Source organism: Marmota marmota, unplaced genomic scaffold, assembly GCF_001458135.2.
Source record: "Marmota marmota marmota unplaced genomic scaffold, marMar, whole genome shotgun sequence".
NCBI lineage: Eukaryota > Metazoa > Chordata > Mammalia > Rodentia > Sciuridae > Marmota > Marmota marmota.
In genome coordinates this window covers 42,355,652-42,380,984 of record NW_025999932.1, presented here as the reverse complement: position 1 = coordinate 42,380,984, position 25,333 = coordinate 42,355,652, and the positions used below count along the sequence as shown (strand labels likewise).

The 25,333-nt window shown below is 36.1% G+C and overlaps 1 protein-coding gene across 1 annotated transcript; it reads right to left on the bottom strand.

Moving 5' to 3' along the window:
- Nucleotides 1-925: 925 nt before the first annotated feature.
- LOC107140868 (coiled-coil domain-containing protein 122-like) lies at nucleotides 926-25,047 on the bottom strand. Its single transcript, XM_015484030.2, has 3 exons — nucleotides 23,978-25,047; nucleotides 23,374-23,486; nucleotides 926-1,448 (listed from the first exon to the last, which is right to left on the bottom strand). Exons 1-3 carry the CDS (start codon nucleotides 24,027-24,029, stop codon nucleotides 1,299-1,301), a joined length of 315 nt encoding a protein of 104 aa, XP_015339516.1. The 5' UTR covers nucleotides 24,030-25,047; the 3' UTR covers nucleotides 926-1,298.
- Nucleotides 25,048-25,333: the final 286 nt, after the last annotated feature.

The window sequence follows — 25,333 nt, the reverse complement described above, 5'->3', positions numbered from 1 at the left end:
ATCACCATCTGTTTCAGCCTTATCTCCAGCTGAGCTTAGTAGGTACTCTCTACAATCTGTAGGTTTAACTATTTTCATTTGTAGCTGTGTTTCTGAGTCATGATTATTTAATCATCCTGACTAAACAACAGGATGAGCCATTTGAAATGTTAAGCATAGTAAGCCATGATAAGACTATTAATGTCAGACATAATGAGATTATTTATATCAGGTTTTATATCAACTACACTTTTACTGAATCTCAGGCACATAGAAAGGTGAAGAGAAAAAGGATTTGAAATGACTTGTTGATGTTGCTTTGAAATCATTTAATCCTACAAGTGAAGATTTAAACTAGTCTGTAATAACTAATATTTGGGTTTTGCCTCTAAGTATTTGACTCAATGGAGCCATGAAAGGGAGCACTGTATTTTAAAAGGAAAAGTTAACATTTGATCTATTGCCATGGATATAATATTTGCTTTCCTAGGAGAATAAAACTGTTTCTCTATACTAGTTAACTTCTTTCAAGAACTTGCTTGTATGTTGGCCTTATATGATGTTGTAACTTTAACTTAGTCACAGCAGAAAAAAAGAATGTATAGACAGAAAAAGGAACAAAAATAATATGCATTGCAATACTCTAAAATATGTTATTTAATAAGAAAGAAAAATGATTGTTACCTTCTGGATAAAAGAGAAATCTGTGTGAAATATCTGGAACATTAAACATATAGCAACATTACTGTGAATATTAATATTTGTGGGCTACTATGAAGGCAGTTATAAAAAGCATGATGTAGTAAAAAGTTTGAAAACAACCATTTTTACTATCTCAACAATTTAAATTATTGAAAATTTGATTGTTTCTTTTCTAATTTTTTACTTTGTAGGGTAGTGAATACAACATTGTTAAAATGTAAGCATAATGGGGGTTGGGGCTGTGGCTCAGTGGTAGAGCACTCACCTAGCACATGTGAGGCCCTGGGTTCTATCCTCAGCACTACATAAAAATACATAAAATAAATGTATTTTAAAAGATGTAAGCATAATATAGTATTCACATTTGAAATATTCACAAAGGTCCTTCCACTATTTTCTTGTATGCATTGCTTTTGTCTATCTAGTGCCATCCGTTGTAAGGTTGGGAGGTACTTTAACCAACAGATAACTGATTCAAAAAAGAGAAAACGCATCTGTCATTTAGACAGGCCTCTGCCAGTGGAGGCTGGTTGTTAAGCAACCAAAGGGTTTACTTAAAATTCTGTCCCCAAAGTTTTGTTGTCATGGTCTGTGTTCCACATTGCCCGATGGCAATGTCACTCTTTCATTCCAACACATTTTCTTAGTTCAGCTGCAGTTTTTTCCAGCTGTTGAATGTTCCATTGCCATTGTCTTCTATTTGATTGAAGCTTGTTCACCTGACAATGTAAACGCTTAAGAATTGCATAATACCTCTTATGTTGCACCTGTGAAGAGAACAGCACACATCAACAGGGCTTGAGAAGAACACAACAGCCATGAAAGATCTTTTGCCTACTCTAAGAGAAAGCATTTGATTAGAAACTGTTGTAAATAATGATAATAGTAAATGTAAACAATAATTGTGTGATAACTATTTATTCAATACTTATTACAAGTTAGATGTTGTGCCAAAAGCTTTCTGCATATAAGTAAATTCTCAGAACACCTTATGATGGGGGTATTATTATTATCATTTTTCATGAAGGAACCAAAGACCAAAGAGTCATTGGTCCAAGCTTTCATAGCTAGCAAGTGCTAGTGGTGTTTGAGAATTGAACCCAAGTGAGCATCCTTGATGGAACACATTCTCAAGGCAGCTACCCAGCATTAAATTAAACTTAATTTATTCTGACTCCCTTCTCAGAACTGCAACTTAAATTAGTATGTGTAATGGTTTACATCTGGAATGTGCCCCCCTTTAAAAAAAAATCAAACAACAACAACAACAAACAACTTCTGTGCTGAAATCCTGGTTCCCAATACAACAAGGTTCAGAGGTGAGGCTTTTAGGCAATGATTGGATCCTGAGGGCTCTGATCTCATCAGTGGATTAATCCATCATTGATAGCTGATTGTACTACTGGGAGGTGGAACCTAGTTGAAAGGTTTTTCTTCTCCCTGGCTCCCTCTTCTCTTCTCCTGGTGGATCTCTCTCTCTCTCTCTCTCTCTCTCTCTCTCTCTCTCTCTCTCTCCCCCTCACTCCCTCTCTCCCTCCCTCTCTGCCTCCTGACTGGCATAAGTTGAGCAGGTTTCCTCCACAATGTCTTTATGCCATGCTTCTGCATTGGAGTAAGAGGTATAACATAGAGAGAAGATCTCTAAAACTGTGAGCCAAAATAAATTTTTCCTCCTCAAAGTTGTTCTTGTCAGGTATTTTGGTCACAGTGATGAAAAGCTGACTAATTTTACTAATAGAGAACCTAACGTAGGAGTATACTTTTGTAAGAAATAGCCAAGTCTCAGACAATTATTGTAGCCATGCTTCAATCATAGGCTACCACCTGATCAGAACATGTTCAAATAAGAAGTGACCAATCACATTTTTCTCTACCTCACTTTCATTTTCTGTCTAGAAAGGCCACCTGCTCACATTATGGAAAGGATCTCCTAAACCCCTGCTGGTTCTGAGGGATGCCCAATTCACAAATTGTTCTTTTTACTAATAAACTGTTAAATTCAATTTCTTTAATTTTTTTCTTGCCATCAGTTAATAGAAATGATTCCATTTCCCATATCCAGTGGTTCACTGAAATAGACCCATACATCGATCTAAATATCTAAGAGATAATGTAGTGTATTTCTCTACTATTAAGTGAATCAGTATTTATGCTGAGCCAGACAATGATAACAACACAAGGCAATAAGGCAGAATGGAAATTGGGAAGGTGGTTGGTGTCCTTCCATTAAAAAATAAAAAGGTCAAAATTCCCGATGGCTACACAAGGAACACACATATAATTCAATTATTTTAAAAATATATCTTTATTTATTCTACTTAGTTATACATGTCAATAGAATGCATTTTGACACATCATATATAAATGTAGTATAACGTCTCATTCCTCTGGTTGTACATGATATAAAGTTACATAAGTCATGTAATCATATATTTACATATGGAATAATGTCTGATCCATTCTACTATCATTCCTACACCCATGGCCCCTCCCCTACTTTCCCTCCTCTCTGTCTAGTCCAAAATACCTCTATTCTTCTCCCCACTTAGTGTGAATTAGAATCCCCACCAATCTTTCTCTTTTTTATGCATTTGCCTACATTTCATTATAATGGAATCATAATATGTTGGTTTTTTTGTGACTGAATTCTTTCACTTTATCATAATGTGTTAAGGGTCATCTATGGCGTAGTATGCATACTACTTCATAGTATGCATTAGTACTTCATTATTTATACTGTCAAATAATAGCCCATTATATAATCTATCACATTTTATTTATCTACTTCATCACTTAATGGATGTTTGAGTTGTTTGCATTTTTTAGCTATTATGAATCATGCTGCTATGAACATTTACATGCAAGTGTTCATGTGCATGTTTTTATCTTTCTTGGGCATATGCATAGGAGAATTAGTAGATGACATGACATTATGACTTGATAACACCATATGACCAACATATATAATGATATGAGGTATGCCCTGAAAAGCTCATGGTGTTAGGCAATTCAGGAAGTTCAGTGGTGAAATGAAATGCTTACATTCTGAGAGCTGTAACCTAATCAGTGGATTAATCCACTTGGATTAATAATTTGAATGGATTATGGGGTGGTAACTGTAGGCAGGTTGGGTGTGACTGGAGGAATTAGGTCTGGAGCATGTGACTGGGGCAAATCCTCAGGGATTGTATTTTGTCCCTAGCTCCTCACTCTCTGCTTCCTAGATGCCATGAGCTGAGCAGCTGTCCTCTGCCATGTCCTTTTACCACGATGATCTGCCCTTTCTTAGGCCCCCAACCCTGGAGTCCACAGATTATGGATTGAACCTCTGAAAGTGGGAGCCCAAAATAAACTTTTCCTCCTCTAAGCTGTCCTTGTTGGATATTTTAGTTACATCATTGAAGAGCTGACTGATGTATATGATAACCATGCTTAATCATTTGAAGAATGACAAAATTATTTTCCAAAATGAATGCACCATATCCCCAACAGTAATATGTGAAGCTTCCAATTTCTTCACATCCTTCTTAGTTGTTATACTTGTTATTGCCTTTTTGGTCATGGCTGTCTCAGGAATATGAAGTGATATCTCATTATAGCAAAACACCAATTTTTATACCAATACAATGAAAGAAACAAAAAGCTATTGATTTTATAAATATACACTATTTATGTATTTATTTTTATTACATTTTTTATTTATAGATGACAGTGGAATGCATTACAATTCTTTTTTATACATTATATTTTTATTTATATATGACAGTGGAATGCATTACAATTCTTATTACACAAATAGAGCACAATTTTTCATATCTCTGGTTATATACAAAATATATTCATACCAATTCATGTCTTCATACATGTACTTTGGATAATAATGATAACCCCATGCCCCCTCCCTTCCCCTCCAACTCCTCTGCCCTATCTAGAGTTCATCTATTCCTCCCATGGTCCCTGTCCCTATCCCACTATGAATCAGACTCGTTTTAATAAAAAAGAAAAAGTTTTGGCATTTGATTATTTGGGATTGGATAACTTCACTTACCATTATCTTGTGTAACTCCATCCATTTACCTGCAAATGCCATGATTATATTCTCTTTTATTGCTGAGTAATAACCCATTGTGTATGTATGCCTCATTTTTTTAATCCATTCATCTATTGAAGGGCATCTAGGTTGTTTCTACAGTTTAGCTATTGTGAATTGTGCTGCTATAAACATTGATGTGGCTGAGCCCTATAGTATGACCTGCAGCTAATACAACAAGAAAAAGTAGGCCCTAATCTCCATCATGTGGGATTAGGCCCCAACTTCCTTAATAAGACTCCTTTGGCACAAGAATTAAAATTAAGAATCAATAAATGGGATGGACTCAATCTAAAAAGTTTCTTCTCAGCAAAAGAAACAATCTGTGAGGTGAAGAGAGAGGCTACATCTTGGAAGCAAAACTTTACCCCTCACACATCAGATAGAGCACTAATCTCTAGGGTATATAAAGAACTCAAAAAGCTAAGCACCAAAAAAATCAAATAACCCATTCAACAAATGGGCCAAGGACCCGAACAGACACTTCTCAGAAGATGATATATAATCAATCAACAAATTTATGAAAAAATGTTCATCATCTCTAGCAATTAGAGAAATGCAAATCAAAACCACTCTAAGATTTTATCTCACTCCATTCAGAATGGCAACTATTATGAAGACAAACAACAATAAGTGTTGGCAAGGATATGGGGGGAAAAGTACACTCAAACATTGCTGGTGGGACTGCAAATTGGTGCAGCCAATATGGAAAGCAGTATGGAGATTCCTTGGAAAACTGGGAATAGAACCACCATTTGACCCAGCTATCCCTCTCCTCTGATTATACTCAAAAGACTTAAAAACAGCATACTACAGGGAAACAGCTACATCGATGTTTATAGCAGCACTATTCACAATAGCTAAACTGTGGTGCCAACCTAGGTGCCCTTCAGTGGATAAATGGATAAAAAAAGTGTGGCATATATACACAATGGAATATTACTTAGCAGTAAAGGAGAATAAAATCATGGCATTGGTAGGTAAATGGATGGTGTTGGAGAAGATAATGCTAAGTGAAGTTAGCCAATACCCCCCAAAATGCTGAATGTTTTTTCTGATATAAGGAGGATGACTCGCAGTGGGGTAGGGAGGGGGAGCATGGGAGGAATTGGTGAATTCTAGATAGGGCAGAGGGGTGGGAGGGGAAGGGAGGGCACAGGGGATTACAAGGATGGTGGTATGTGATAGACATCATTATCCAAAGTACATGTGTGAAGACATGAAATGGTGTCAACATACTTTATATACAACCAGAAATATGAAAAATTGTGCTGTATACATGTGATAAGAATTGTAATGCACTTCACCGTCATTTATTTTTTAAATCAATAAAAAATGAATATGGGAATTGGAAATAACACCAGAGTGAGAAGATTTTGAAAAATTTGGCTACAAATGAGAGTAACAAAATGAATTTGTATCTGTTATATGATATTTTTGGCTGTTAGTAAAAGAAGAGTTCCAACTTAAAAAAACAAAAGAAATTTTAAGTAACAAAAAGAGCTTGGACAATATGACTATTATGAATATAATTCTAATTTTTGGTGAATGGGGTGTATATACTATGGTATTCACTCAACATTAATAATGAAAAACACAACTCTTAATAATGAAAAACTGGAAACTGTTTAAATATTCATCAGTTGTGACATAATTATATAAATTAAGCTAAGCTATACTGTGGCCTATTTTGTAACAGTTAAGAAGAGTACAGTAGGTCAACATGTACTAATAGAAAAAATCTACATGAGAAATTCTTAAGTAAATCAGTGGCAAACATATATATGTACATTTATATAACCTCCTTCCCATAGGGGAATAGGGTGGTAGTGCTGGAGGTGTGTGTATGTGTATGTACCATTAATAAGAGGGGACGGTGATGAGAAAGAGTAATGGGATAGGAAGCGGTTTTGAAGGAACTATAGCCCTACCTCTAATATCTAATTTTTATCAAGAAGAATGTATTCCTAGAAATAAAAAACATTTTTAAATAACCTTGGGAGAAAAAGAATACAAACAGACATGAATTCATATCTTGCTTTGTCACTTATCTTTAGCTGTATAACTTTGTATGCATTATTTAAATTTTCTGAAGCTCTGTAAGATATGTTATAATGATTTAAGTGAGTTAGCTATATACAGTGCTTGATAAATACCAGGAACTCAATAAATAATAATGCTTAACATTTGTTCTACTTTCTACAAAACTGAATAATTTGTTACCATATTTTATAGCTATCTACTTGAACAAATCTTATGGTGCCTTTTAGGTCCCCTTTTTTCCCTTCTTCTCTGGGATTTTCTCATAGGACTGGCGTCTAGCTGTGTAGTCATTCTGCAGCCGACATTAATACATGAATGCAATTGTCAGTTGTACAGCTACATGTTGTATCAAGTTATACAAGCTTTGTTCATGATCTCTAGGAGCTCTGAAAGTCTGTCACTTCCCCCCCATCCTTTCAAATTTTCAGCTCAGATTGTACAAAATTTAGGCAAGAGTAAATCACCAATGCTTTGCAAAATGTCTGTTATCACAAAACACTGCTTGCAGCACTCATCATTTGCTAAAAATGTCTGAAATGCTCCAGTCTCCCAGTCTCCTCCTGGATGTGGCAAATAACACTTTTTTTTTTTTTTAACTTTGGACTAAAAATCACTGATTGTTGCTCAATGCTTTGTATTTGAATCTTTGTGTGTGTATGCTTTGTATTTTTGGTTCACAATTTTTCCCTCAATGACTCATAGTTTATCTTTATTCTTCACTCTCTTATCTTCAATTCCCTTCTTCCAAAATGTATAAAGGTAGACAATAGACAGGGGAATAAAAAGACATTTTGGGATAAATATTTGGAATTTTTTTCACTTAGGTATGACCTAGAAATACTAAAAATAGTTACATGACAGAAAAAAAAATTGAAATCTAAAAACCATTTTCAATTTTTCTGAACCAAAATATATACAAGAAATATTGACATACAAACTAAAATATGCAATGCACCCCCCTTAAACGCAACCAAGGCTATCAGTAAGATATTCATAAAGGACAGGAAAAAAGACACAAAATAAAAAATAAGTAATAAAAATCTTCTGGTATTTGAACTTATCATCTTCTTCAAAAAATTGGTTGTTTTGAGAAGTAGTTATTCAAATCAATGACCAATTCATATCAGACAGTTATTAAAATTATTGAAAAAATACAATGTTCTCAAGACAATAAGCTGACTGTATTTGTTCTTCAGTTTCAAAAATTTTTACAAAGAGTCTTTAATTTCTTAAATTTTCATTTTTGACTATAACACTCTAATGGAATTGGGGAATGATTTGAAATGTATTAGAAGTAATAGAACTATAATTTAAAAACATAAATGAATCTTTAGAGAGGCTTCCCTATTATGAATGTTTAAAATGTCATTAGATTTCAGGGTAAGAAGTTCTATGATAAAAACATTTAAAAGTGGAGTCTTAACTTCAGTGACAGTTCCTGAAGATCTAATATCAGTGGCCACTCAACTCGCACTATGTCATTTAAAATACCAATTTACACTACTGCTTATGGAAAAATGGAGATTTACTTCATGTATCTATTCTTCTTGATAAGTACAACTAACCCCCCTAGACATCATGTATAAAACAAATATCAGAAGCTTCTGAAAGTTGGAGAGAAGAAAGCAAATTTCCTAGGGACCCCAGGACATAAGGAATAACATGGATTTTCCTTTTTTCCTACATATCCTAGAGAATATTCTGGAAATGCCAGTAAAGGCTGATAATAAAAGTCCCATGGAAAGCCTGCTTTCTCTAGCCAAAAGATGAGGAAAATGATAGCCTAGTAAAATAAAATGTTTAGGCAATAACTCCTTAAGTCAAATACCACAGGAAGAAAATAAAAACAAACAAAAAAACCTCTTCACACTGGTAAAAACTCAGTGGAAAGTGTAAACAACTATCACTGCTAGCTATAATAAGGTTCCCAAATCCCGATACTAGGGTGGAACTGGAGAGCTAACTGTGGAATCATGAATTTCAAGTCCCTCTGGGCAGTAGCAAGCCACATCAGGTAGTCAGCAGAGCCCATCTGAAGGACCTCTGCCCTCATCAATAGTGATAATTCCTCTCCTTGCTTGAGAAATGTCAGAGGGGGCCCAGAGAGTCTGGAATCTCATCACTACTCAGTGGTAAAAAGACGACTGCCAAAGAGTGTGGTGGAGGTTATTTGGGGAATGGTAAGCCAGGGTGCTATGAGCAGAGGCCCAGAACCCAGCCAATACCCCACTCCAGCAGTAACAAGAAACCCGTGCTCTTCTGTGGGTGTCAATAGACACTGATAGGAGGATCTGGACTTTCTTTACTATCTGGAGAATGCAGAATCTTGAAACATAATACTCAATGTGTCCAGATTTCAATAGAAAACCATACATCATACCAAAAACCAGGAAGATCTCAAGACTGACTAAGAAATGACAATCAACATGCACTAACACCAGAATAACACAGAAGTTCCAATTACCTGATAAGCATCTTAGACCAATCATCATAAAAATGCTTCAACAAGCAATTACGAACATGCCTGGAAAAAGTAGAAAAAAAGAACATCTTGGTAAGATGAATAGAAGATAAAAGACCAAAATAAAAATTGAAGAATTAAAGATAGAATAACCCAAATGATAAATTTCCATGGATTTCAACAGTAGCTGGAGATAACAAGAGAATTTAATAAACTAAAAGAAAGAGCACTAAAACCTACTCAGTTGGAGCAATAGATGGAAAATAGATTGAAAGGGGAAAGGAAGAGAGTCTCAAGGGCCCATGAGACTATAAGAAAAGTCCTAACTTTTCTATCATTCAAGTTCTGCAAGGAGAAGACAAAGAGAAACTGAAAAAGTATTCAAATAAATAATGGATTAAAAAATCCCAAATCTGGCAAAAGACATACTTTTAGAATCCAAAAGGTGAGAGAACCACCAATAGTTAAATTTAAATAAATCTATGTCTAAACATGTCATAGTAAAATTTATGAAAACCAGAGATAAGAAAATCTTGAAGAAACAAGAAACAAACATTGGTGTGGGGAGAAATGTCTGCTGATGGGAGATTTCTCATTGAAATCATGGAAGCCAGAAGGGTTCCAGTAATACAGTATTTTTCAACTATGGAAAGAACTGTTGACCCACAATTCTATATCCTATCTATAGCAAAAACATTCTTCAGGAAAGTAGGGGAAACCAAGACATTCTAAGATAAAAAACATAAATAAATAAATAAAAAGAAAATAATTTGTCACAAACAAACCTACCCTAGGAGAATGAATTAAGAAGTTTTCTAGTGAGAGGATAAAAGATGGAATCTTAGAGTATCAGGAAGGGAGAAAAATCAGGGTGGAACAAAATTAGGGATAAAATAGGGACAGATGGAGAAGTCACAGAGAAAGTAATGGGTTTCTTTTGAGGAAGAAATTTCCTAAAATTAATTTGGATGATGGTTGCATGGATCTGTAGATTTACTAAAAGCCACTGAATTAAATAATTTGAATGGTGAATGGGACATGAGTTATTCTCAGTAAATCTCTTTTCAAAATTCAGCTGATGAAATTGTGGTTTGCCTATGAAAGGGGCACAAAACAACTTTCTGGACATGCTGGAAAAGTTCTATGTCTTGATCTAGATGATGGTAACACAGATGCATGTTTACATTAATCAAAATGAAAATCAACTCAAACAAACTGGAAATCATGTAGTAAAATAAAATTTAATCCCTATCTTTCACCCTGCACAAAATTCAAATGGATCAAGACCTAGGTATTAGACCAGAAACACTGCACCTACTAGAAGAAAATGTAGGCCCAACACTCCAACATGTCATCTTAGGAATCAACTTCCTTAATAAGACTCCTAAAGCACAAGAAGTAAAATAAAAAAATCAATAAATGGGTTAGTATCACACGAAAAAGTTTCTTCACAGCAAAAGAAACAAGAGTGTGAAGAGAGCCTACAGGATGGGAGAAAAATCTTTGCCCCCCCCCCCATCTCATATAAGGATATACAAAGAACTAAAAAAGCTTAACACCAAAACCAAAGCCAAAACAAAATCCACAACAAAAACACCCAAATAACACAATCAATAAATGGGCAAAGAAACTAAAAAGACACTTGTCAAAAGAAGAAATATGAATAGTCAACAAATATATGAAAAAATGTTCAACATCTATAGCAATTAGAGAAATGTAAATCAAATGGAAAAAATGTCAAAATACACTTTGAAATTCAAAAACAAACAAACAAACAAACAAAAAACACTACTCTGAGATTTCACATCACTCCAACCAGAATGGCAATTATCAAGAATACAAGTAACAATAAATGTTGATGGGACGAGGGGAAGAGGCTACACTCATACATTGTTGGTGGGATTACAATAGTGCAACCATTCTGGAAAACGGTACAGAGAGTCCTCATAAAACTAGGAATGAAACCACTATTTGATCTAATTAGTCAACTCTTCAATTTTTATCCAAAGGTGTTATAATCAGCATACTACAGTGACCAAGTTACATCAATGTTTATAGCAGCACATTTAACTATACCTAAGCTATGGAAACAACCTAGATGCCCCCTAGCATAGGAATAGATAAAGAAATTGTGGTATATATACACAGTGGAATGTTAATCAGCCATAAAGAAGAATTACTTTATGACATTTGCCAGTAAATGGATGAATCTGGAGATTATCATGCTAAGCAAAATAAGCCATTCCCCAAAAAATCTAGGGTTGCATGTTCTCTCTGATATGTGGATGCTAACCCACAATAATGGGATGGGGAAAAAAGAAGTTCGTTGCATTAGACAAAGGGGAACGAAGTGAAGGAATGGAGAGATGGAAATGGAAAAGATACTAGAATGAATCTCATGTAATTTCCTATGTACAGATATGGACATACTGTAGTGAATCTCATCATTGTGTACATGCACAAGACCAGGATCCTCATTAGAATAAGATAGATTCCAAGCTTGTCTAAATATATCAAAATAGATTCTACTGTCATGTGTAACAAAAAGAACATATAAAAATGAAAAATCAAACATTTACAATTTGTGGACTTCTGACAATTGTGCCTTGAAAAACCTATCAGCATAAGAAAAGTACTAGGTAATCTCAAATTCCTTTCCCAAATTCTTTTAAGAATGTATATTCACACCAATAGTGTTTAAAACTTCAGATGTTCTACACCTTACCAGCTTCAATAAAAAATTTAAGAATTGAGTTGTGTCTTTTCTATTGTTATGGTGTACTTCCATGGTATCTCTTTATAGAGAACATGTAAATGAGGGGATTTTACCTTTAATACTTCAGATGCTTTTTGTATTGTGTCAAATTAGTCATAATCAAGTGAAAATATGCATCTTCTTAGTTTCCATATTAATTCTGTAATGGTAGAAATAATTTTTACTATTAAAAGCATGTTCTTTTCAATATTTGTTCTCCATTCATGTAAATAATAATTGACTGTAAAAGTCTGCCTCTCTGTTGCTTTAGTTTCAGCAGAGACAGCTGCTATTTGTTTTTCAAGCTCATGAAGTTCATTCTGTAATATATTTCAACATTAACATTATTAATTCATGGTACTCAGCATGAGAGGAAAATTGTTTTGATCCATAATGTATGTAGGAAAATCATTTAACATAAAATATACATTTATCAGATACAGAAAAGAACTGATGCATAATAGAAGCAAATATGCAATAATGTAACAATTTATTTCTCAGAAAGAGTCCAGAGTCATATATTTATTACTTTTTAATGGTCATTTAATACTAAATGTTAAAATTTCATCATTTTGTTTTAATATTTTATGTGTAAAAATACTTAAAATCATTTAATAAAATATTTTAATAATATATTTATGGGTATCAAGGAAGACAATATAATAAAATGATAAAGCCCTGACTCAAGAATTAAAAGACCTGCTGGGATCGTGGTCAGTGGTAGAGCACTTGCCTTCCATGTGGGAGGCACTGGGTTCAATTCTCAGCACTGCATATAAATAAATCAATAAAATAAAGGTCCATCAAACACTAAAAATAAATAAATAAAAGACCTGGACCTAGGTTCCAGCAATCCTTACTGCTGTTCACTACTTTGTGTGATCATGCATAACAAATTTAATTACCCATCCCACCTCGCTTTCTTCATTTGTAAAATGAGTATTAAGATATCTACAATATCTACTTTACCTCTCTAGGGCATTGGGCATGGCTAACTGGTGCCTCCTTAAAAGGAGTTTTCCTAGCACCACTCTTCCTCATTCTCCTTAGCTATCTCTGAGCATTCCTTCTTAATCTCAGTGATTTCTTCAAACATAGGTCTTCCTCAGAGTTCAGTAATTCATCATTCCCTCTTCTCCCTCTCTACATAACCTTTGGGTTACCTTGCCCATACTTACAATTTTGAACTATGCATCTACCGATGATACGGAGAATAAAAGTGACTTTTTAATTCCATAGCCAGATGCCATTGGCCATTGCAAACTCATCATGTCCCAAAAGACTAATTTTTCTTCCCTTCCTAGCCTATTTCCCCTTGAATCAGTTATCTATTGCCAGAACCACAAAACCTCAGTGACACAACAACAAACAGGTGTTCATAGTAAAAAATACTGACATGACAGGGAAAAGAAGGTGTTGGCTAGGTGATTCACATGAATGGGAGAGGTGGGGATTGGCTAGCTTAGCTATGTTTTTCTACTCACAGCTCAAACACCTGAGTTTGTGTGTGTGTGTGTGTGTGTGTGTATGTGAGTGTATATGAGTGTGTATCTGGGGATTAAATCCAGGGCCTTGCATGCTAGGCAAGTGCTCACTGGAGTCACATCCCTGCCCTGGGGCTTATTTTAAAAATTGCATTTAGGCAGCAATTTTAAGTCCCCTTATTCAGGAAATGTATTCATTAAGTTCCTTCTCTTGGCATTTTTTAAAAAGGAACATGTGAAATTAGCCACAGGGCTGGGATTGTGGCTCAGCGGTAGAGCGCTCACCTAGCATGTGCAAGGTGCTGAGTTTGATCCTCAGCACCACATAAAAATAAATAAATAAAATAAAGGTATTGTGTCCAACTACAACTAAAAAAAAATTAAAAAAAAAAAAGAAGAAGAAATTAGCCACAGAGTTTTGGATACAGTTTCCTATGTAAAAGGTAAGAAGTGAGAAGAGGACTGGTATGGGTGAAAAGCCTCAACAGTTGCCATTGTTATTCCCACTGTATGATAATGAAACTGAGTTCTGAGATGTTGAATAACAAAAGTAATTCATCATTTGACCAGTAAGGGTCAAATCCTGGTTTTGAATTTAGGAACTCTATTCGTGCAGTTTGTAATTTTTATTTTTCTCTCCCAGACTAGTATACAGGTGTACTATGTCCTTTAATAATATAGGTACATCTGAAATTTAAGTATTTATATATTTATCAAAGAAAAAAATGACTGGGGTTTGGCTGGTTATAAGACATAACCATACCAACATAACCAACATAACATGTTGGCTTGGAACTGGGCTGGTAGGGTGTCTTGGTTCTACTTTATGTGTCTCCTGTGCTCCAGTGGGTCAGCCCAGGCATGTCCTGCTCATGATAGCATGTTGGGGACCATATATCAAGTCAAGATGGTACCTGGCAGTTTGCCAGGAAGAGTGGTTTGTAAGGCAACGCCACCAAGCCATTAAGATGGTAGGGATTCCTTATTGGCTGATTGCTGTAATTGGATGATGCTAATTGAGTCAAGCTGTGTATAACCAGTTAGGTATATATACCTCTGCTGTTTTGCAATAAGGTGGCTCCTGCTACCATGGGTGCCCGCTACCTTGAGCTCCCTCTCAGTTCCTGCTGAGTTTTCCCTACAATAAAGCAGTTCCCGCTTCAACCTTCAAGTTGCTTGTCACCTCCCAGTTATTCTGCTCAGCCAGACGGCGGCATATGGTGGCCCGTACGGAGAACTCCGGGACCCTCGGGGGTAAGTGACAAGGTAAGCTGCCCATCCCTAGAAATAGATAGGATGGGAGGAAAGCTGCCTGTCCCTAGAAATAGATAGGACAGGAGGAAACCTGCTCGCCCCTGAGGAAGCAGATAGGGCGAGAGGATGAATAGCCATTTCAAGAAAATGGAGAAGATTGATACAGTGTGTTTTTGTTTTGTTTTATCTTAGTGTGTTGTGTTGTCTTTGTTGCGGAAATATGGGATCAGAAGTTGGTGAAGGTCGAACTGGAGGAGTGTTAAGTAAATTGCTAAAGGAAGGAGGCACCCCAGTAAAACCAAGAACAGTTAGGGCATACGTTGATAAAAGCCCAGGAACTCTAGTCAGAAAGAGGAAGAAAGTTCAGAGGAGGAAGGACTACCAGGGAAGGAGTTACAATAGGAGGCTGCTACTAATCTCTTTTCATCACCAGAGGGTGCGTGAAGCACCGTGGCGCGGCGGTGCCGCATGCGCAAATGGGTCACAGGCGCAGCAGGGATTTTCCAGCTGCCGGCGGCCCTTCCCCGCCCCCCTGCCATGGGGTTGCCCGGGGAGCAGGACGCGCCTGGCGCCCCTGAAGTTTGGCCATTTCCAATGCCAATAACTAATGAGTCGTCAGTTTTTCCCTATTTGCTGTAGGTGCTGCCACGGGACTCCTCGCTATTCCTGTGATACAAATGTTCAGAATGCTAACTCCAGTTTAGCTATCCTTACATCTGCGACAATGGTTCTCCCACACCTGGAGGCTAATGAATAATGAGCACCATTGAGGCCTATTTCAAATGTAAAAAACAGAACCTGTTAAGCTTACTTCAGTTAATTGGTAGTAGTTACACCAGGCACTGTGTTCTGTTCAGGATAATGTACTAAATTGTTCAGAAAATTGATTTCTTAGTGCTTGCTGGAATGCTACACAATTTTCTTTAGCCATCATTGCCAGAATTCCTACCTTCATTCCCAGTGCCAGTGAAGACAAAAAAAAGAAGAATTTCCAGTATTACTGAAAAACCAAATGAGACTTCGGAATTACAGCTACCATCATCATAGCTGTTGCTGTTTCTGCTGCTGCTACTACAGCTTCTGTGATAGCTATCACAACAAACTGTATAAACTGATGCATCAATGAATAATGTAACTCAACAAGTAATGGTCAATCAAAGAGTCGATTTACTTTAAGAAGAAATAGATATATTAATGGATTCCTCTGCTTTAAGCTGCTTACAGAATTTACCTGGACTGTGTATCACTTATATGCATTATGAACTAATCTATGGATAATTGTAATAGTACCAGGGTATCTTTGCTGACAGTGTAATCGGTGGTACAATTTTTCCAAGGGCTTCTTACTTGGAGCCGTCAATTGGCTTGGTATCATGGCATTTGTATCCTCCTCTTTCTACTTGTGGCAGGTTGTTTATGGTGTTTGTGTAAAAACCACTATGGTCGTTATCCACAAGTATGGCTGAGTGTGTTGGGCCGGTAGTCAAAGACGGGTAAGATCCAATTACAATGGTACCAACCTAAGCCAGGAGGCTGACGATTTGAGGTCAGACCATCCAATGATGGGTAAGGACCATATGTAGTATTGGACAACCTAAAACGGGCATGGTCCCTAAACCACATACTTGTTGTTTAATAAAACAAAAGGGAGGAGATGTTGGGGACTGCATATCAAGTCAAGATGGCGCCTGGCAGTTTGCCAGGAAGAGTGGTTTGTAAGGCAACGCCACAAAGCCATTAAGATGGTAGGGATTCCTTATTGGCTGATTGCTGTAACTGGATGATGCTAATTGAGTTAAGCTGTGTGTAACCAGTTAGGTATATATACCTCTGCTGTTTTGCAGTAAGGCAGCTCCTGCTACCTTGGGTGCCTGCTACCTTGAGCTCCCACTCAGTTCCTGCTGAGTTTTCCCTACAATAAAGCAATTCCCACTTCAACCTTCAAGTTGCTTGTCACCTTGCGGTTATTCTGCTCAGCCGGACTGCGGCAATAGCAGATGCAGAAAAGCCAAAGCTCAACTATTTAAGAGCTTTTAAAAAGCTTTTGCTGGAATCATATCTGCTAATACCCCAGCCAGTCACATGATCAAACTCAGAGTCAAGGAGTGGAAGTATGTCTGCCCATGATGTGAGAGCATTATAATGATATGGGAAAGGGTGGGCTGAGAAACCAGCCTCTACCTCAGAGCAAAGCCTGTCCAAGGAAAGGGGCGTGACCCTTGTCCTTGGAAAAACCCACAGAGTACTCCTAAGCACATACTCACCCTGCTGAGTTGTTTGTCTGCAAATAACAGGAGAGATCTGCGGTGCCAGGTGTCCCTGAGTCAGTTAGGCTAGGTGAGGACCCATAGCAACCCCCTAGCAACCACCAATCAGCATGAGACAGGGAAAATACCTGGGATGACAGATGACCTCCAGTAGTTTATGGTGGTTGATAACATGTTGGGGAACCATGTAGTGTAGCACGTACACACCTTGTGGCCTAAACCAATCAGTTCAAAGGAATCCCCCTCTTGTACTAACAAATCACCCCTACCCAACTTGTTCCCGCCAGTGAATATGCTAATCAATGTTAAGAGTTGTTGTTTGACTTTCCTGCGGTGAGGAATGATTTGCTGTGTGATGTTGTGATGCACAGAGTATCCCCCCAAAACCTATAATATCTCACTGAACAAAGGACTGGGACTCACTCCCTGGGACCGCTGCGTCAGAAACGGTTGTGCATCCAGGCTTGAGCTTGCAATAAAGACTCTTGTGTGATTGCATTGGATTCGGCTTCTGGAGGTCTATTGGGGTCCCACGAATCTGGCATTACAGTGCATATACAAAGGGATGAAAAATTGGGAACAAAAATGCAATTAATATAACCCTATATTCCCCAAATATTTAACAGTATGGCTTTGAGAGATGTCCTTAATTCCTCCTTTTCTTTGTATCTAACTGTACAACAAATTCTGTAGATCCTCCCACCAAAATAATTGCAGGCTATCTCCACTATTTTTTTCTATCTAGATGGTCATTCTCTCTAAATAAAGTTTTAATGTTGGGAGGAAGGCATTGTATTAAAAAGACAAGGCCTTCAATCCTTTTTTCTGATAGAGACCAAAAAGATAAGTACATTGAAAAGTATAATATGCTGGTGAAACTAAATGTTTGTCTTCAGTGCTAATATTTCAAATGCCCACTTGACATTTCTGTTTGGGTGTTTAATAGACACTTCAGTTAGGTATATTCAGAAAATATTTAATGTACACACTGTGTTAGCCTTTCATTGCTATGATCAAAATACCCAAAAAGAACGATGGAGAGGAGGAAAAGTTTATTTTGGTCTAGTCCATTGCTCTGGGCCCAAGAGCGGCAGCACATCATAGTGGAAGGGAGTGGTGGAAGACATGGAGGCAAGAAGTAGATAGAGGAAAGTAGGAAGGAAGTCACAGGGATGATGAACCCTTCCAGGGCACTTCCCCAGTGACCTACCTCCTTCAGCCAAACCCCAGCTGCCTACAGTTACCATCCAGTCTATTCACACTAGGATGGACTGATTAGAAGGTTAAAGCTCTCACAATCCAATCATTGCACCTCAGAACATTCCTGCACTAACACAGGAGCTTTTGGGGACACCTTATATACAAACCATGTTCCTCCTTACTTCTGATTCCAAAAAACTACACCATTTTCCACCTGGATAATCCAAAGCCAAAAAGTTATTCTTAATTTTTCCATTTCCCTTACCCCACATCTTACTTCCCACCAAAATGTGAGAATTGGTTCTCTCACTTAAGTCCCCACATTTACTTCTGGCCAATCTTTGTAGTGTGGCCTAGTTTCTAATACATCTTCCTATTTTCATTCTTGTCCTTCTCTAAGCTCCATTTATCATATCATGCTACCTCCCTGCTCAAGATTCTCCAGTGGTGTCCCACTGCATTAATAACAAAATTCAAATTCACCGAAGTGGCTTGTAAGGCCTTATATGCTCTAGTACCTCTCTACTTTGCTATCTTGCCCATATACTATTCTCCTTTCTTGTAGCCTCCTTTCTGTTTATCAAATATGCCTAATTCCTTCCTAAGAGTATTTGTAACTGTTTATTTTTCCATCTACCTTATAATTCTCAAACCTTGGTTGAGAATATAGCTCAGTGGTAGAGCACTTGCCTGGCAATCATGAGACCCTGGGTTCAATCCCCAGCATGACATAAAAAAAAATTCTCTAACACTGCTGGGTCTTGTCACAATTCAGCCTTATTACTATTCCTTCAAACAGGCTTCCCTGACTCAAAATATAAATTAACCAACCTTTTCGCTCCCCCAGATACTCTCTATACATTACCCTACCTTATTTTCTTTGGAACCCATCAGTATCTAAAATTATCTATTATTATTATTATTATTATTAATTTTATTTTTTTTTTAGAAAACGTCTTTATTTTTTGCCTCCCCTAACTATAAAGTGACTCTATGGCTGCGGAAATCTTTTATGTCATTATCACCATGTTCCCAATGCTTAAGATAGTACTAGTACAAAGTAGGTACTCAGTAAGTATTTATTAAATGAGTGATGCACATGGTCAGGAAAGAGACAGGTGTTGTCAGTTACATTAGGATATCAACTCTATTTATTAATACAGGGAGAGGAGATGAAAACTACTTTGGTCATCATCTCCTCTCTTTTCTGATCTAATGTAACAGGCTGTTAAACTTTATTACTAGCTTTAAGATCTTTTTCCTTCAATACATTTCCAACTTTAAATTACTACCACTACTCTTTCCTCTTCCTCCTCCTCTTTAATCAGCCTCTTGTTTTTCATCCTTCTCCTCCTTCTCTTTTGTATTTCTCTTTTCCCTTTTCTCAGTATTCTTTGCTCCTTTGTTGGCTTTTTGAGGCAAAAATAGAATGAAAGAAACTACATATACTGAAGCTGCAATGTGATGAGTTTTAATTTTTTATGTTCATAAAGTCATCACAACAATTAAAATAATAAACATATCCATTACTCCCAAACATTTTCTCCCTGTTTTTCTTTTCTTTTCCTTTATACCTTCCTTTCTTCCTTCCTAGGAATTTTCCTTCCAAGGAATTTTCCTGGCATGAGGATATTCAAGTGTTTTTCTCCAATCTGATTTAAAAAAATTCTCTCAATGGCCTTCTAGAGAGCTTCCGGATGGGGACTGGCTATCAGAAAGGCTGAGACTTGATTAAAATCCTGGACTTTCAGCCTTATCTACACTGTCCCCACCTCTTGGGAGAGGAGAGAGGCTAGAAGTTGAGCTAATAATCAGTCAAGCTTACATGATGCAACCTCCATAAAAAAAAATTTCAATGATGAATTTTGGAGAACTTTCAGGTTGGTGAACACATCCAGGTTCTGGGAAGGTGGTGTGCTCCATATGGCAGCTCTATGCAAGTCCCTTCCCAGCACCTTGTCCTGTGAATCTTCTCTGTTTGGCTGTTCCTGAATTGTATCTTTTATAATAAACTAGTAATAGTAAGTAAAGTGCTTTCCTGAGTTCTGTGATTCACTCTAGCAAATTATTAAGCCTTGAGTATGGATGGGGGGTAGACATGAGAAACCCTCTTTGTGGTCTGGATCTGGTATTTTCCCTGAAGTCTCATTTCTTGAAGGCTTGGTCCTCAGTACAGGAAGGTTCAGAGGTGGGCTTTTGGAAAATGATTGATCATGAGGGCTCTGATGTCATCAGGGGAATAATCCACAGACAGCTTCATGGACTACTGGGAGGTGGCAGGAACTAAAGGAAGATGGGGCATTTTTGAGGATATAGATCACTGGGGCATGCCCTGCGGACTATCCATCCTAGGTGCCTACTTTTCTCTGTGCTTTCTGACTGCCATGGGCTAAGTACCTTTCCTCTGCCTTTCTTCTATAACATTCCTGCCTTGGAACCAGCTGACCACGGACTGAATCCTCTGAAACCATGAGCCAAAACAAAGCTTTCCTATTCTAAGTTATTTTTCTCAAATATTTATGATAGTGATAAAAATTTGACTAAAATATCCCTGATTTATAGTCAGTTGGTCAGAAGTATGAGTGTATGAGTGGTCTGGGAATTGTAACTGACAATGGAAATGGGGAAGCCTTGTGGGGATTATTCCTTTAACTTGTGAGATCTGATGCTAACCTCACATAATATCAGAATTGAATTGAACTCTTCAATATGCAGTTGGCATTGGGAAAATCAGAAAATTGTTTGTTGGTGTTGGAAAATATCCAAGTAGTATAAGACTTCCAACACTGTTCTTCAAAATTATTTTGGCTGTCCTAGGTCCTCCTTTGTATTTCCATACAACTTGTAGAAATCAGCCTGTCAATTACTCAAAAAGCAAGCAAACAACAACAACAATAACAAAATCTTCTGGGATTTTGACTAGTATTACTTTTAGTCTATAAGTAAAACTGGGAGAACTGACATCATAATCCTGTGGTTTCTGATTTACAACATAGTATCTGTCTCCATTTATTCAAGTGTTGTTTAATTTTTCTCATCATTATTTTGCATTTTCAACATATAGATTTGATAAACCTTATGTCAAAATGATCCCTAAGTATTGCATAACTTTGGGACTATTGTAAGTGGTATTTCTTAAAAATTTTTAATTTCTAAAAATTATAGAATTTCTGAAAATTATAAAATTCTATATATTTCTGCCAATATATAGAAATACAATGGTTTATTTTGTATATCAATCTTATATCCTATAACTAACTTTTTAGAACTAAGCTTTCTTACAGATTATTTGGGATTTTTAAAAAATAATCATGCTACCTGTGAATAGAAACAGTTTAATTCTTCCTTTCTCGTCTGGATACCTTTTATTTCTTTTTCTTACATGATTATACTGGCTCCAACTCCCAGTAACTTCCTGAATACAAACAAGAGTAGACATCCTTGCATTGGTCTTCATCTTAAGAGAGAAACATTCAGTCTTCCAACCTTAGGTATATGGTTGTCTTTAGAATTTTTTTTTTTAAGATGGAAGAAGTTCCCTTCTAATCCTAATTTGCTAAGTCATTTTTGTCATGAATAGATGTTGGATTATAAGAAGCACTTTTTATATATATTTTTAAAAATTCTCTCTATATAAGAGAAATTTATAATTTGTTTCCTGTTTAAAAACCAAAGGTTTCCCATCACTTTTAGAATAAAGTCTTATCATGGTATATATCTCCCACCTCTTCTCAAAATGTACTCTATACTATATTAAATTACTTAGATTTAACTTAAATTACTTTATTATCAAATTACTTAGAATTCTATGAATGTGCCAATGCTGTTTCAGTCTTCTGTGAATATTCTCAGATTCTGTTTATCTGGAATATCTTCTTCCTCATCCCACATCCCTTAACCTTATATCTGCCGCAGATACCAAATCAATCAGTGAATTCCAACTGTTCTTTAACAACCAAGATTGAAACATCACTTCTTTGACAATCACTCATTCTTCAGTGTTAAATATGTTGGGCTCCTACCTCTATTGTAGATGCTACCACCCTGAGTGCAGTTATTTGTTTACTTTGTCTCCTTCCCAAATAAATTGTGAGCAATACAAGGATAAGGACAATGTTCAGAAAAAAATGCTTAGCAAAATGCTCAATAGAAAGTGGGCCCTAAAGAAATAAATATCTGCAAAACTCTTTGAAGACTGGTAAGTTGTCCAGAAAATCCAATATATTATTCTTGCATTATATCCTACTGTATAAATGTACTGCTTTTTATAAGGGTTCTAACATGCAAAATAAGGAATCATGTTACATTAACATAATTATCATCAACATATGTCTGCTAATTTACTGGCTAAAGCCAATGTCAAAATCAGGCCCTGTGTATCTGTGCACCAGGGCACCACCAATGATACCTTATAGATAGTTATGAGGTCATTCACTTATACCTTACAAAAGCCTAGAGGAAAGTCCCATTATTATCTCCATTTTAAAAATAAGGAGATAGTGACACAAATTCAAATACAGAACTAAAAATAGCAAATCTGGCCTTTCAAATAAGATGGTTCAGCTCCAGAGCCTAGTCTTTTAACTTATATATTAAATAACAAAATTTACAAATGATGATACTACTTTTACATTGATTTATTTCATCATATTCACAGAATATAGTTATAATTAGTTATGCTGCATGCAAAGAAGAAGAATGGCTTCCATGTTCCTGATACTGGACTTATGAATATATTCTGAATGGCAAGGATAGGAGGAGGCTGCTTGAAATGTTCACTGACAACTAGTTTTTCACAAGCTATAACTTTTAAAACACTGGCTAACAATGTAACTTTTATTGAATTCAGTATTTTAGGAAAAACTATCCAATAAAGTGAATTGAAAATGATTCTATATGACATGTTAGGTTTCATACACTTATTCTATAGTTACAATGACATTGGTGAATCTTTATACTGTATTGGGAATATAAAATGTTCCATAAACCTGGAATACTCATATAGACTTGACTTAGAATAGAGAAACTGAGAGAATGAGTAGGAATTTAAAATTGATTCCCAATATGAAGTTCTCGTAAAACCTTATGTCACTACTAATATTTTGAAGACATTTAAAAAATTATATAAAATAAGTTACCTGTAAATGAAACAGAACTTTTTTATTTCTTTCTATTTCTGATGTTTGGGATTGTTGTTTTGCAAGTTCCTCTACAATTTCAGTTAATGATGATGTATCTTCTTTACCCACAGCTAGATAAAAGAATAAAGTATATGATAAAAAACTAAATGAAGACATTTTAAGACACTTATGTTTCTTTATAGGAACATGAAAAATTAGGTGTTTTTTTCTGATTTAAAAGAAAAGTACATTTAGGATTGGTAATCCTCCCTGATTCTAGATAAAACCATAATCAAAGGAAATAATAGTAGGCAATTCAAAGTTGCCTACTGCAATGCCATAACTGTTCTTTTATGAAAAAATATAAATATTTTGGTTGTCCTAATTATAATTATAGTGCCACCACAACAACTCAATAGCAATTATAGTTGATGGATTTTCAACATAAGCCTGTATTTTCAGGTTGTTATAGCTTTTTTAAACTCTGAGTACGTTTCTTCCTGGTGAAATATAACTGCCTCCTTCTACTTTAATTTATTATTCCTTCTAACACAATTATCCTTTTGTACTACTTTTTATTGGTGACCTTTTAATTATTTATTTCTTAAGATTGATTCACTACCATCTTTAGGAACTTCTTCACTCTTCCTTTCCTTGCTTCCTGACATTCTCATTGTCTGTAATCTCCTATTTTCCACTGTCTGGCTCACCTTCTTTACTCCTACAAAAACATCTATATTGTTATAAATTGTCAAACATGTCACAGGAATGCAATGACATTTCACCAATGGTATGAGTAATTAAAAGACAATGATTAAGTGAGAGATTTTGGAAGAAAAGTTGAACCGTATTTGAATCTTGGTTCTCCTGCTTTTTAGCTGTTATGACCTTGAGTAAGTTTCTTCTTTGATGCACTGTGTCCTCATTTTTCCAAACACACACACACACACACACACACACACAATTGGTGAGAATTAGTTCTAAGAATGCTTTAGCAATCTCTACCATGAATATAGAATGTGGGGAATGTAGCACTCTTGCCAGTGTTATTTTGGTCAGGGTAAGACCTAAGCAGGTTGAAAATCATGTGCCAGTGTACTTGAGTTAGGAATAACTGATAAGATGAAGGAGTACATATTTTTCTCCATTGAAAGATAAAGAGAAAGTTGTTCCAAAATAACAATGCTGAGTTGGCAGAAGTAAGGGCATTATGGGCTTTAGGAGAAAAGGTCTCAAATCTGCCTGTCCATTCCTACTCAGAGAAAATGGTTCAAGTTTTTATGATATGTAAATGGAATTCAATGTCAATAAGTACTTTTGAAATTGGAAGCTGCCATTTTCCATTAAACATAATGGTTTTTCTATTCAGATGACTGATCCTTTTTAAAAAACTCTTAATTGATTTATATAGAATCTGTGCATCTTCCCAAATTGTACTCAAGTGATTACAAGCTTTGCAAGAAAAAGAAAGAAAGAAAGAAAGAAAGAAAGAAAGAAAGAAAGAAAGAAAGAAAGAAAGAAAGAAAGAAAGGTCATAAAGTAAGGCACATGCTAGGAAACATTTAAAATCACTAAATATGTTTCCTAAAAATTATAGACAAAGTATTCCTGCATTAGTCACACATCTTTTAAAAGATTAAAACATGATATATAAATAAAAAGAGAGAAAATCAAAGTTAAGTTGCTCTCTACCCAAGGAGACTTAAGTCTATCCAGAATATTCTACCATGCAAAAGAAAGCCTGGGAGCTTAACTAGCAGATTTTTATAATCACCCCTGAGAATTTATGATTCTTTCCTGTCTCTTCAGGTCACTTCCTTCAAATCTCACCTCAAATGTACCACTTTCCTGAAGTCTTTCCTGATGCCGAGTCCATTTACTCTGTTCAAGTCATTATTCTAAGTCCTTTCCTCCTACCACACAGAACTGTCCCAGATCAATTCTAACAAATCCAAATCTAATTTTTCTCTCCAGCTCT